The sequence below is a fragment of the Tasmannia lanceolata genome, unplaced genomic scaffold, assembly GCF_043159265.1.
Source record: "Tasmannia lanceolata isolate RefF3 unplaced genomic scaffold, GAP_Taslan_0.1 ptg000002l, whole genome shotgun sequence".
In the NCBI taxonomy this organism is placed as follows: Eukaryota; Viridiplantae; Streptophyta; class Magnoliopsida; order Canellales; family Winteraceae; genus Tasmannia; species Tasmannia lanceolata.
In genome coordinates, this window is record NW_027518679.1 from 50,419,023 (window position 1) to 50,432,425 (window position 13,403).

The 13,403-nt window shown below is 38.0% G+C and overlaps 1 protein-coding gene across 2 annotated transcripts; it reads left to right on the forward strand.

Moving 5' to 3' along the window:
* Window positions 1–1,352: 1,352 nt before the first annotated feature.
* HCF164 (Thioredoxin superfamily protein) lies at window positions 1,353–13,334 on the forward strand. 2 transcript variants are annotated; one of them, XM_077379205.1, is made up of 5 exons: window positions 1,353–1,631; window positions 4,962–5,180; window positions 7,701–7,804; window positions 8,208–8,529; window positions 13,295–13,334. In XM_077379205.1, the coding sequence occupies exons 1-4, from the start codon at window positions 1,458–1,460 to the stop codon at window positions 8,488–8,490; spliced, it is 780 nt and encodes a 259-aa protein (XP_077235320.1). In that variant the 5' UTR covers window positions 1,353–1,457; the 3' UTR covers window positions 8,491–8,529; window positions 13,295–13,334. The 2 variants fall into 2 exon arrangements, with proteins under 2 accessions (XP_077235320.1, XP_077235311.1); XM_077379196.1 differs by lacking the exon at window positions 13,295–13,334 and having other exon boundaries at window positions 8,208–8,703.
* The last annotated feature ends 69 nt before the right edge of the window (window positions 13,335–13,403 follow it).

A 13,403-nucleotide genomic window follows, 5' to 3' on the forward strand; every position in this document is an offset into this window, starting at 1 on the left:
CACTGATCTTGGTTCCACCTAAAATGGGCAGACCGTTTAAGCTATATGTGTCAGCCTCAAAAGATTCGATCGTTAGCTTGTTGGCACAGACGATGATGCGGGATATGAGCATTTTTGTTTATTACTCGAGCCAAATGTTAGCTAAGACCATGCAAAGATGCACGCGGGTTGAAAAACTATGTTTAACATTGTATTTCTCGTGTTAAAAGTTAAGACATTACATGCTGCATGTTTTAGTTTGCTTGGTCACGAGTTTTGATATTTTAAAATATATGTCATCTAAACCGATGTTACGAGGCCGAATCGGAAAATGGATACTTGGATTATCTGAGTTCAGTATTCAATATGCACCTCAAAGGGCGGTTAAGGGTCAGGTTCTCGCCGATTTCTTAGCCGATCACCTGTGTTTAGAAATCGAACCAGATGAGGTGAGATACCTTGTTACTGGAATCATAGGTTTGAAGCCTTGGATCCTAATATTTGATGGGTCCCATACAGATGCAGCTTCCGGAGCTAGAGTCTTAATTATTGTCCCTAGTGGTAGGAGGACTCATTTTTCATTTCAATTGGATTTTGAGTGCTCTAATAATCAGGCCGAAACAAAGCATTGATAATTGGCTCGGAAATATTACTAGAAATGGGAGTTACCCATGTTGAGATCATCGGAGATCATTGGAGATTCTCAACTAGCAATCAAACAACTTGGAGGTGAATAGCCCATGGAAAAAAGTGTCGTTCCCCTCTTCTTCTCAATCGCTTAAAATCCAATCTCATGGGACGAAAAGGTTTCTGTATTTGAACCCCCACGAATTGAGTTTCCGATTTCATGTTTCGAGAGAGGCTGGCGCACCCGAGCACATACACGCATTTTAGACTGAAGGCCACTCCACCAACCATTTATCACTACTCTACGAGTTAAATTCCGAGTAAATCAAATGTTTGTATTCTCTCTGTTGACTACTTATACCACTATTCTATAACCTGTTTGGATCTCAAGAAAAAATTTTCTGATGGAAAATTTTGTTTCCTGTTAACATTTTTATTTCCACAATTTACATTTTTATTTCCACAATTTAGAAGAAAATGATATAATTATGGTTAATTTATAGAGATACCATTATGAATTGAATGTCCCCCTCTAAGTAAAATTGATTAGGGTTGGTTCAATTTTTTTTTTTGTAAAACAGTAAGAAATTTTAAAAATATTTTTTCCTTCCAAACATATTTAGAAAATTCATGTCATCCAAACAAGGCCGAGATACTGAACCAACTCCTATTAATTAGAATCCGAGTCACCAACTCGAACGAGTCGCTCCGGGTTTGAGTGTTTGCGGCTCTTATCCTTGAGGCAGAGTAGAATCACATGTATATTTTGCAGAGCAGGACCCAACCTCGACTATGTTTTTCCGCGTGATTTAAATTAATAAAGAGAGAACGTTGAGACAAAGAGACTCCTCATGGCGCGTGTAGCTTCCAATCCCATCGGCCTTCAAAAATTCGCGCCGTGCTTCCAACCTTGTTCTTCTCTGCTATCTCTGAGAACTTCTCTCCGATTTCAGAACAAACTTCATCGATCTGAACAAAGGTTATATTGTCAGAAAAGCCCCAACCCAATCGATTCTCCCCCAACGGTTAGTTTTTCGATTGAAAATATGTAATCCAACAAAACCCATTTCTTATTTTATTCTCTTGATTGATAAATCACCAGTTTAGCTTGTTTCTGACTTTTGTAAGAGGTTTTATTGGTTCAGTTGAGTTCTCCCGTTGTTTGTGAAATTGGGTTTCTTGAATTTTTGTAATCTCTATTACATGTGTGTTTTCTGTTTTAGTTCAGCTGTATATTGCAGTGGATTTTCGAGATTTGTGGTTTATGTTGAAAGCAGCTTTGAAGATGGTGGAATTGGATTTCACTAGATTTTTCATGGTTGCCAAACATGAACTCAATCTTGTAAATTTTGGTGTGAATTTTTTTCTTATTTGATGGCCTTTCCTATTGATCTAAATGGGTGACTCTTTCTAGTTTTTCTGATTTCATTCGAACCATAATTTAGGTATTTGAGTGTAGTTTATGGAGACATCTAAAACATCATGGAAGTCCTTTACACATGTAACAAGAAAAAGGATGTTTTTAACTGAAAATATCCAACAATGTGTGTATATATAATGAAAAGAATGTATGTGAGTTCTCCTAGTTTTTCCTATCATGGGGATCGTGAACTTTGATTTAGTCTGGAAATAACCTTGTACAGGCTCACTGGCCATAGGGAAACTGGTCCAATAGTTTACTAGACAACCGAAAATTTTGCAAGCTAGAAGAGCCTGGGACTAGCTGGTCCTCTTGGGTTCCATGTCTCACACAAAAAATGTAAGGGAAGAAATAAAATAGTGATTAACTTTATTACTCAATCTCATGCAGTGCAACGAGGATACAAATGGCTATGGTACTTATGATAAAAAATAGTAATGACATTTAATAGGAATGACTATGGTACTTGTGCTCGTCGAGATCTCAATAAGCCGATTATTACTTAGTTATCTATATCTAGTTTCGTACTATGCAGAACATGGGATGGATTCCATGTTTGGAACTCCTTAATACTTTTGGTGGAATTATTATAATTTACAGTGTTGTCTTGGAGCTCTTGGTTTATGTGGAGATATGACGCCAGAAACTGAACTTTTAATCATTTAGAATTTACAATGTTCTCTATTAGCTCTTGTTTTATGTGAAGATAGGACATAAAAAAAATGAACTTTCTTCCATTATAATTTCTCCAGTTGATTTTGAGGAAGATATATGGTTGGATGTACATTTAACTTTCCTCTGATGCCTAGGCTGCATGTGGATTTAGATTCCAGGAATGCATGTCTAGGTCCCAAAACTACTTGAGATGTTTCCAAAAATTCACTACATGAGATTTGATCTCATATTTTTGAACACAAATTGATGCAGTAGAGCTCACAGAGATATGCAACTGGGATTTGGTACAAGTTAATTGCTCAATGTGGGATTTTCAAAGGCCATCATATCAACCAATCCACTTTCCTAGTTATGGCTAATTATTTAATCACTAAAATAGCCTTTACATAATATTTCCATGATTAAAAGCCGCTTCTGAACCTATCTGGTCTATAAGAGAAAATGGACCAATTCTTTGAAATTAAAACTGCTCCTATCTAGTCTATTAGAGAAAATGAACCAATTCTTCTTTTGGATAATTATTTAATCACTAAAATAGCCTTTACATAATATATCCATGAATAAAAGATGCTTCTGAACATATCTGGTCTATAAGAGAAAATGGACCAATTCTTTGAAATTAAAACTGATAAACATGTAGTCTATAAGAGAAAGTGGACCAATTAAAACCTTGACATAATAATGGTTGTCCTAAAATGATTTCATGGTTACTTTTCAAAAAAAAAAAAAAAAAAAGCCCTCAAATTTGATAAAATTCTGACACTATAAGCTGAAGATATGCAATACAAATGAAGCCTCCAATTGAGTAAAAAATTGAACCAAAATAGAGATAATATCAAACCAACAAGAAATCATCACATATATCTGCCACTCACCTCTTGGATTAGTCAAAAAGAAATTACCACTTTCTGCTGAAAGCTATAGTGATGTTAATGTGTCGTATAATTATATGTAATTTAATGGATGTTCTTATAGCTTTATGAAGGGGAACCCAGAATTTGTCACTCACAATTGCATTTATCCCGTGTTCTGTGGTATTCTCTAGGTTTCAAGTTTCAATTTCAGCATGTGTTTCGGTTGTGATGGAACACATGTTAGTTTTAGACTTTTAGATGGAAATTTTGGTGGAAATCCTGTAAAATTACGGAAACATATGAAAATATATGCAAATGATGGACAATTAAGATGAAACTTCAGGAAGTGCTAGAATAAGCACAAGTACATAGTAAAAAACCACATAAGCAAAAAAAACCATCCAAATGTTTTAACGACATTGAACACCTAGTGATATGCAATATTGCCCATGTCTGATAATTCCATACGTACCACAATTCACATGTAATTCATATCAATATACATATGTAATCCATATACTACATTTCACATGCAATTCAAATCAATATAATCATGTAACACATACTGGTATAGTATATCACTAATACACTTACGGTTTTGATTTCGCTATGCATTTTGGTTCCATTAGGTGTTTCGGTGGGGATTGAAATGAAAACAATTTGGTCGTTTCTTATAAGTTTCGGTGAAAATTTAAAACCATTGGTATTCTTTAGTATCAATAATATCTCCTGTATAAAAACTATACCTCGCCACATTTCACTTTGTATTTTCATAATTTAGGTGAATCCTCTTTTAGATTATGACCAGATCTAAAGTTACTTGAATTATCTTCGGATATAGTATGAAGTGGGTGAATTTAATTTTGACTGTGAAAATAACCAGAATCACAACTATCCCACTTATGACTGATTTTCTATTCCTCCATGTATGCTTTTCCTGATTCATGTCCGATGCCACCGAATTGCAACTGAGCTAAAATGTACAGATGCTAAACCCTTCGGAATGTGAGAGCCAGCATGTTTGCTACCTAGTACTAGTTAATCTGTTCATAGTCATGGATGTTGCATCTTAGGCCCTGTTTGTTTGCGATTATGACAATGGATTTTGAGCCCCAAACCTATTATTTAGCTCAACATGACATTTAAATTTAACTCCAATAATAGGTTTAGGGCTGGCAATCGGTTTTCATGATCTGAAACGAACAGGGCCTTATTTTTGTTTATGTGGTGTGCTTGAATTGCAATGTCTTGCTGCATACTCTTGTTGTGAGTAGTATATTCAGGTAAATTACTGCCATTATTATTGTTATGAAAGTGCATTGCTACCCTTCACATTAATACTATGCTTATATTTCTTGCTATTTGCTGCTACCCCTTGTCTGGTTTCTTATATTTGGGTATCTCAGGAAGAGCCTATTCTCGAGCCTAGTGTGGTTGAAGACAACCCAAGTGAATCTACCACTGTTACCAAAAATGTTGAATTTACTGAATTTCCAAATAAAAACATCAATAGGCGGATTGCAGCTGCTTCTACTCTTGGTGCAGTAGGACTTTTCTTATCAGGAAGATTAGAATTTGGTGTTTCTTTGAGGGACCTATCTGCCAATGCCATACCATATGAAGAGGTCAGTCTATCAGTCATTTTTTTTCTTCTTAAAATGCATTGTTTAGTTTGTTTTTATGCGCATTATTTTAAAAGGCAAGCATTCCCTGTGTATTATGAATAATAATAATAATAAGAGAAAAGTGTTCCTGCGCTGCAGCGCAGGGAGCTTCCCTGCGCTTTAGTGGCTTATAAAGCCTCCCATTGGTTCGTATAGCGGGTCCACAGAAAGTGACGAATGGGAGGCTTTATAAGCCACTAAAGCGCAGGGAGCTCCCCGCGCTGCAGCGCAGGAACACTTTCCTCTAATAATAATAATAATAATAATCATGATGATGATGCATGCTTAAGCACCCTAGAGGCTGTTCATCAGCATTGATAGTTTTGTGATCAAGATAAAATTCATAGAAGGAATGCCCTATCTCCAACCTTCAAGTAAAAATTGGGGTATAATCTGCAGGGTATTCGTTGAGAATAGGTGCGAGGGACTGCCTTGTGTCCTGGTCACAGACATGGTGGCGAAAATAGAAAGTTGGGGTGGAAGTGGTTGTTGATTTTTTTTTTTCGTGGTATTTCTGAAATCACAAAAATGCCTCCCCTTTCTCTGACAACCCGTATCTCTAGAAAAACCCAAAATCTCATTATCTCCTCTTCGTCTACTCCCCCTTTAATGTAAAAACAGATTCTACTATAGATGCTCTGAGACTAATCAATGAAAAGAACAGATCCTCAAATCTCACACAATCAAGAACTTAGTGAACAGTCCATTTTTGTTTGATTAAAGTAGAATTGTAGTCGTATTTTCAAGACATCAAGCTGATATACAACTGCTTGCTTCCGTGGATTAAAGATTGGAAAAGCTTTTCAAGTGTGAAACAACCAGTTACTCCAAAAGCTTAAGCTGATGGAGATAGTGTATTTTAATCTTCTATCTTTAACACTCCCCCTCACGTGTGGCCCCTCTTTTTGGGTTTGGCCTACATGTGGCACATGTGGCCCCTCTTTTGGCTTTGACCAATGCATGTGCAATTTTGCTATCTAGGAGGTTTGAACAGAGGACCTTTGGCTCTGATACCATGTGAAACTACCAGTTACTCCAAAAGCTTAAGCTGATGGAGATGGTGTTATTTAATCTTCTATACTACACTAAGCATCCTACCCCACGTAATAATTTAGTTTCTTAAAAAGGAAGAATGCATCACCCTTCCCCTGCCTTTCAGGGATGATTTCTTACTGAGTTTCTACATTTTTTGATTGGATTTGGTGATTAGCTATGGTTTCCTTAAAGAGAGTATTTAGTAGATGATGGGAAATCAAAGGTTCTGATTGCAGAAATCAGGTTTTGGAAGTCACTGTTGATGATTCTTCGTTCCGTGATGGATCTAAGGGGATTGATGGATCTGTTGTTTTATCTTCAAGACCATCTGATGTTGCTCGATAGAGTAGAAGAGAGGCTGGGAGGGAGACTGGTCTCGCCAACTCCAAGAGGCTTAGGAACATGTTTGGAGAAGACGGGGACAGAGCGATATAGAAAATGGATGTTTACACTGGCTCCAAGCTCTGGATTTGCAGGTTATCTATGCTTGTCGGGCTGATGAAAGGTTGAAGCCATTGCTCAAGCTTAACAAGCTCCAGTCGAGGAGATCAATGATTTTGGGGTTATACTAAGGAATAAAGAAAGGTTGGAGGCATATTTGTTCGAAAGACCATGCTTTTGTATTTTTTCATTTGATCTCTGAAGGTGTTCGGACCTTGAAACTAGAAATAGTCCAAGCGATCTTTGAGAGGTCCTGCTAAAGGCGCGTCATAGCTTTCAGCAATGTTTTTTTTTTACAGGCAAAGCCTTGTCAAAATGGAGGAGGTCAAAGACCTTGATGGTTATTAGGAGGTGGAAGGAGAGATCGGTCAGTGGGATTTTCTCTTCTTTTGGCACCATTTATCTCTCTCACTCGTAAGCCAATTTCAATAACAAAGCGAAAATAAGAAAAAATAAAACTGATCAGCAACCAAAAGGAAACTCTTTCATGTGGTCCTTTTCTCATTCCCCTCTTCATGTTTACACACCTAGAAGCTCCCACGGCTCACACCTATTAAGAAAAACCTTTGCATTTCCCACATAACATAAGCTCTATAAACCTTGGAAGAAAGATGGAGCTCTAGATGAACAACCAGATTCTCTGAGTATAAATCTTAGGGAGAGTTGTATTTTGACCTTTCACCCATTTTTTAAGAAATAAACAGCTACAATTTCTTCAAATATGGGATGATCATTTCTACCGAACTAAGGTGAAAAAAGAAAGACAGAAAGAAAAGGAAGGGGAAGAAGGAAAGGAAACGATTAATTGTGTGGTTTTTTTTCCGAGAGAGAGAATTTCTATCATTTCTGAAATATCATTGAAAATATACTCCAGTAGGTACTGTAGTATGGCTAAAAATGGGGTTGGAAATATCATTTCCTACTTATATTGTATTTATGGATGTATTACATCTGGTTCCTTCCGCACTATTTAATGTTTTAAGTTGCATTATCTTCATTTTGTAGGCTCTTTCAAATGGGATGCCCACTGTTGTGGAATTTTACGCAGATTGGTGTGAAGTTTGTCGAGAATTGGCCCCAGCTGTATATAAAGTTGAGCAGCAATACAAGTAATGTCTTCTATTCCTGCATAATTCCATTTAGAAAATTTATTTGAGACATATACAAGAAATGCTCCATTTCAGTATATGCTGAAAATAAAACGTCCTTGTCTCAAATGAGAGAAAAGTCCTTGAAATGTCAAAAATGGTTACACTGTTTCAACTTTGGAAAGTTGAACTGTTGAACACATCAGCTCTTCCATGCAGTGGTACTTAGTAAAGTCAGAAATGCTATTACATTATTGTAGACATTATGTTTTACATTATGTGCATTTTTTTCTTCTTAAAATTCAAGTCATTTTCGTTATTTGTGGAAATAAAGCTGGGGACATTTCCAAAGGTTATATGTGTGGATCCTTATTTTGATGATTCAAATGTAGATAGTAACTTGTTAGGGTATCATCATGTTCAGGGACCGCGTGAATTTTGTAATGCTGAATGTCGACAACACAAAGTGGGAACAGGAACTTGATGAATTTGGCGTTGAGGGTATCCCACATTTTGCGTTCTTGGACAGGAATGGAAATGAAGAAGGCAATGTAGTGGGAAGACTACCAAGCAAATATCTGGTTGAAAATGTGGATGCCCTTGCGAAAGGGGAAGCTTCAATACCTCATGCCCGGGTTGTAGGGCAGTATTCTAGTGCAGAAACCAGGAAGGTGCACCAGGTTGTTGATCCCAGAAGCCATGGTTAGATGTATCTCTTATTGACGTCTATGTTCATCATGTATAAGGTATGACTCTCTCTCTCTCTCTCTCTCTCTCTCTCTCTCTCTCTCTATTTATGTGTGTGAGAGATAATTCTCATGGAAGTGATTTTAGAGATTACATATTCATGCTGATTTGTATAATTATAACATTTGTGATAATTCACATGAAGATAATGCACACTTTCTTTTCAAATTCAATCACATCACAGTATTTTGGAAAGTTCATAGAGAATCGACCCTTCCAATGGAGTATGAAGTCCTTGTCAGTTTCTCTTATTATTATTATTATTATTAGGGATTTGGTAGGGACCATCGCAGAAGGCATTTCGTGGGCCGGCTGTTGCATGAGAGAGCAGCCACATAGGCTCACTTTTCGACAGATTGTCTTATTCATTTAATTCATCTGAGGTGGCTGCTGTCTCGTGCAACAGCCGGCCCGCGAAATGCCTTGTGCGATGGTCCCTAGAAAATATTATTATTATTATTTTTTTTTTTTGGTACACACCCTGCCATCTGTTGAGGGAAAAAATGGGTAGAAACATGGACACACAATGTCTGTCCATTTTCCACCCCACCTTTGATTGGGTTAGGATGATCCTATAGGGCTGATTTTTGGTACACACCCTATCCATTGAAGGGCCTTCCAAATGAATGCTTTGGATTCCCCCCAAAAATGTGGGACCACATGTGTTTTTGAGCTATAGCTTAGATAAACTTAGATAAGCTATAGCTTAGGAACACTTTCCTCTATTATGATTATTATTAGTGTTAGTAGTGGTAGACTATTATTATTATTATTATTATTGCTAGGAAATTTCGCAGAGAGCCATTTCCCGGCTCACTTTTGCAGGAGAGAACGGCCACACACGTTCACTTTTTAGCAGATTTGTCTTATTCATTTAATTCATCCGAGGTGCTTGTTCTGTCCTGCAAAAGTAAGCCACGAAATGGCTTTCCGCAAAATTGCCTAGCAAATCCCCTAATAGTATTAGTATTGCTGTTGTTGCTGTCAACTTTTTAGTTGTTTCTTTTACCATCTTCCGTATTTGTGCTATTTTTGGAACAATTCTAACATTTGATGTGTGACGAGGTATATTTCTGTTATCTTTTTCATATGCAGAACTCATGTAAATTGTTGAAGAGTGTAAGGTCATTTTGGTCATTACTTGTATAAGTGAGGGTATTGTAGTCTTTGTACTATGTTGCCCTATTTTGGGCTCTATATATACATGATTACATGGGAGAGCTCCTTAGTGGAGAATCTCACCATCTTCTCCCTCACTCTTCTTCTTCTCTGTCTCTTCCTTATCCCCATTTATAACATGGTATCAGAGCAAAGATCCTAATGGAAAGAAAGAGGAAAGAAGAGTCATTTCTACTCCATCTCTCCATCTCATTATCATCAACATAGTATCCTGAAGACGCGACGAGACGAGACGCCGCCACCATCTGAAGACGCGACGAGACGAGACGCGAGATGAGACGCTCCCACTATCTGAAGACGCGATGAGACGAGACGAGACTCCCTCCTCATTTTTGGGTTTCTCCTCTCTAAATCCTAACTCCATAACTCTCATACCCTAACCTCCATCTTGTGAACCCCTAAACCCAAACCCCTTTACCATTTGTAAATCCACCATTTTTCCGAACAAAAAAACACAAAAGTCTCCTCTTGTATATTTTTTTGTTCCCTTTTCTCCATCCATAAATCCCTTTCTTGTTCTTTCTTTTGTTCTAAATCCATAAATCTTTTCTTTTCTACATCTTAATCCGTTGTCAGTTTCTTTCTAGTTTTCTGACCCTTTCTTTATGGTTTAAATCTTTTCTATCTCTCATTCTTTCGTGTTTTGAGTCTCATCCCCCTTCTTCTCCATCCCAATTCTTGTCCTCTCCCTCTATATTCGTTGTTTCTTATGGCATTTGGGTTGATATCAAAGGTGCACACTGAGTGTTTGTTAAAATCTCCAAGAGGGATAATGTGTGTTGAAGGTCGTCTTTCGTTGCAAGTTGAAGGCCTCAACTTGAGGGGGAGTGTTGAAGCCCTCATGGAGTTCCATGGATGGAGTGTGTTGTATCCTTGTTTTATTGTTGTCTTGTTCTTTCCATAGTCTTCTATGCCTTTTGTGTTGATGTCAAAGGCGCATACCAAGTGTTTGGCAAGATGTCTAAGAGAGGTATCGTGCCTTGAAAGTCATTTTTTTTCTCGTTACAAGTTGGGCATTTGGCTTTCAACTTGAGGGAAGTGTTATCATGTAGTTGTGTAATTATGTAGTTGGTGGTGCTATTTTGTCTTAGTGTTGTCTTGCTATTGTCTTGTGGTTTTGGTGTTGTCTTGCTGTTGTCTTATTGTTGTCTTTATTGGTAGTCTTTTAGTTGGTTGTTTGGTTGTTGGTGGACAATGGTTGTTCGGTTGGTTGGTTGTGGTTAGTTGTTGGTGTGTGTTGAATGTGGATTGGTTGTGTTTGTGGTCAGTTTGTCGGATGGATTGATCGTGGTTGAGATCGTAGTGGTTGTTGTTTAGTTGTGGGTTTGTTGGTTGGTTGGTTGTGGTCGGTTTGTGATCATCGTTGGTTGAGTTGGTTGGGTTGTTGTTGGTGATTGGTTAGTGCTTGGTTGATTCTCGGTTGGTTCGTAGTTGGTTGTTGGTTCTTGGTTGGTTCATTGGTTGCGTTGGTTGGTTTGTTGTTGGTTGTCGGTGGACTCACTTTGCGAGTCATGTTGTTGATGCTTCTACATAGTTAGTGTAGTTGCTCGGCGTAATTTTACACCTTTATTGTTGTTGTTGTTGTTGTTGTTGTTGTTGTTTGCATTGCAATCCATGTTGTTGGTGCTTTTACATAGTGAGTGTAGTTGCTAGGCGTAGTTTCACGCCTTTATTGTGGTTGTAGTGGTTTGTGTTGCAAACCACTTTGTTGGGGCTATATGCCCGGTCGTTAGCATTGCTTTCGGCTTTGCAGTTGTTGGGGTTATATGTCCGGTCGTTAGTGTTGCTTTCGGCCTTCTTGTTGTTTCTTCCAGGCGACATGCTGTGTGGCCGTCATTGGTTGGTTGTTGTGGTGGGCTGATATTTATATCGCCCTATTGGTTGGTTGATCGTCGTTGGTTGGTTAGTGGTTCTTCTCATGGCGATGTGTTGTTCAGTTGATATCTACTCGTGGTGCTTCGCCGTTGCTCATGTGCGCGCCTTTGGCATGCTTATTTTGTTCGAGGATCGTTGTTGTTTCCTGCCGAGACGCCTCCATTGCTCATTGGTATGCGGATTTGTTCATCGTGCTTTGATTCAGGGGGAGGCCCTGTTGTGACCGTTCTCGCTGTCGTGCTGATTCTGGGGGAGCTGTTATCTTTGGTGGCCATTGAGCATGCTATTCTATTCAATGTGGTCGTTGCTATCCTTTTTTTTGTTATGTGTTTCATTATGTATTCACCACACTAGCTTGAGGGGGAGTGTTACACCAAGCTGGCTGTGTGTATGAGCTTATTGTACTTTTTTTGTTGTATGGTCTTTGTAGCAAGCTGGATTTTCATAGTATATACACTCCAGCTTGAGGGGGAGTGTTGAAGAGTGTAAGGTCATTTTGGTCATTACTTGTATAAGTGAGGGTATTGTAGTCTTTGTACTATGTTGCCCTATTTTGGGCTCTATATATACATGATTACATGGGAGAGCTCCTTAGTGGAGAATCTCACCATCTTCTCCCTCACTCTTCTTCTTCTCCGTCTCTTCCTTATCCCCATTTCTAACATAAATAAACATAAAAAAGTTCAGAAAATTGAGATATCCGGGGATTTGGCCTACTTCCAGTCTTGTGGTTAGTAAAACACATGAGCTCAGCTTCTGTTTATATTGGCAATGGTATCCGATTCTTGAGAGGAATAGACTCAAGTGTTCGTTAAGCTGGACACAAAACCATATGCTCTTTTTGTTACCTTTGGTGAGACAATCCACTTTTTTCTTTTTTAGCTGATCAGAAATTCATTATTTCAGATCATCTTACAACAAAAACATTCAGGTTTTCTTTCTATCTGTTGAAGTATTTCTGTAAAAAGGAAACTCTGAGAAGTTAATTAGAAGTCAATACTTAAATGTTTGGCATTTTCAATGGTAGAAGATCACTGGATTTGTTTGATCATACAAAAGGTAGAAGAAGAACTTGCAGTGAAGAGGAAGAAGATATTCAAGTAAAGATGAAAGGAAAAGAAAAGACAATCTGTGGGTTAGCTCTTTATAATGGTTCACTTAAACATGACTACAGGAGAGCCATTATGGCTATCCAATGAGGAACCCACCAAATTAACTTAAATTACTCACTCTATATAACTTAAAGAGCATTTGGTATGGGTAGTACACTATCTAACTTGAGGTCTTTAACATTCTTCCGCAAGGTGGTGCATAGGTATAATCCATACCCAGCTTGAAACAAATGCTTTCAAATTGGAGCTTTCCTGCGTCTAAAAATATTTATGTTCTTAAATGATTGTTTTTCTTGTATATAAGCCCTTTTCCCAATGCTCTTGTTTGGTTGTGCAAAAGCCAGGGTGGTTTAGGGGTTTTGCTTGGCCTCTGACCGGGATGTGAGCAAAACCCCTTGTTTGGTTCCTGGAGTTTTCTAGGGATGTCTCTTGGTTAATTATTGCATGCATGCATGCTGATTTGTCACCGTTGTCTCTTCCTTTTAAAATCGAAGTAAAAAACAAAACAAAAAAGGTCGAATTTTGCTTGGATTTCTTGGGAATAGTACTTTTTAGCTCTTTTTCATTCTTCCCAAACTCTCTATTTTGCTAATGACAGTCCCTGCCCCTACTCTACGAGGTTGACAACCAAACACTACCGACTATTCTATGAGCTTAAGTTCCAGGTGAATCCAATGCTTTGTCTTACTTGTTGACTACTTGCACCA

Excerpts from the sequence above, each read along its gene's own strand:
- HCF164 (XM_077379205.1), top strand. The coding sequence starts at position 1,458 with ATGGCGCGTGTAGCTTCCAATCCCATCGGCCTTCAAAAATTCGCGCCG. Across the intron at positions 1,632-4,961 it reads CAATCGATTCTCCCCCAACG|GAAGAGCCTATTCTCGAGCC; the intron begins GTTAGTTTTTCG and ends TGGGTATCTCAG. Across the intron at positions 7,805-8,207 it reads AAAGTTGAGCAGCAATACAA|GGACCGCGTGAATTTTGTAA; the intron begins GTAATGTCTTCT and ends CATCATGTTCAG.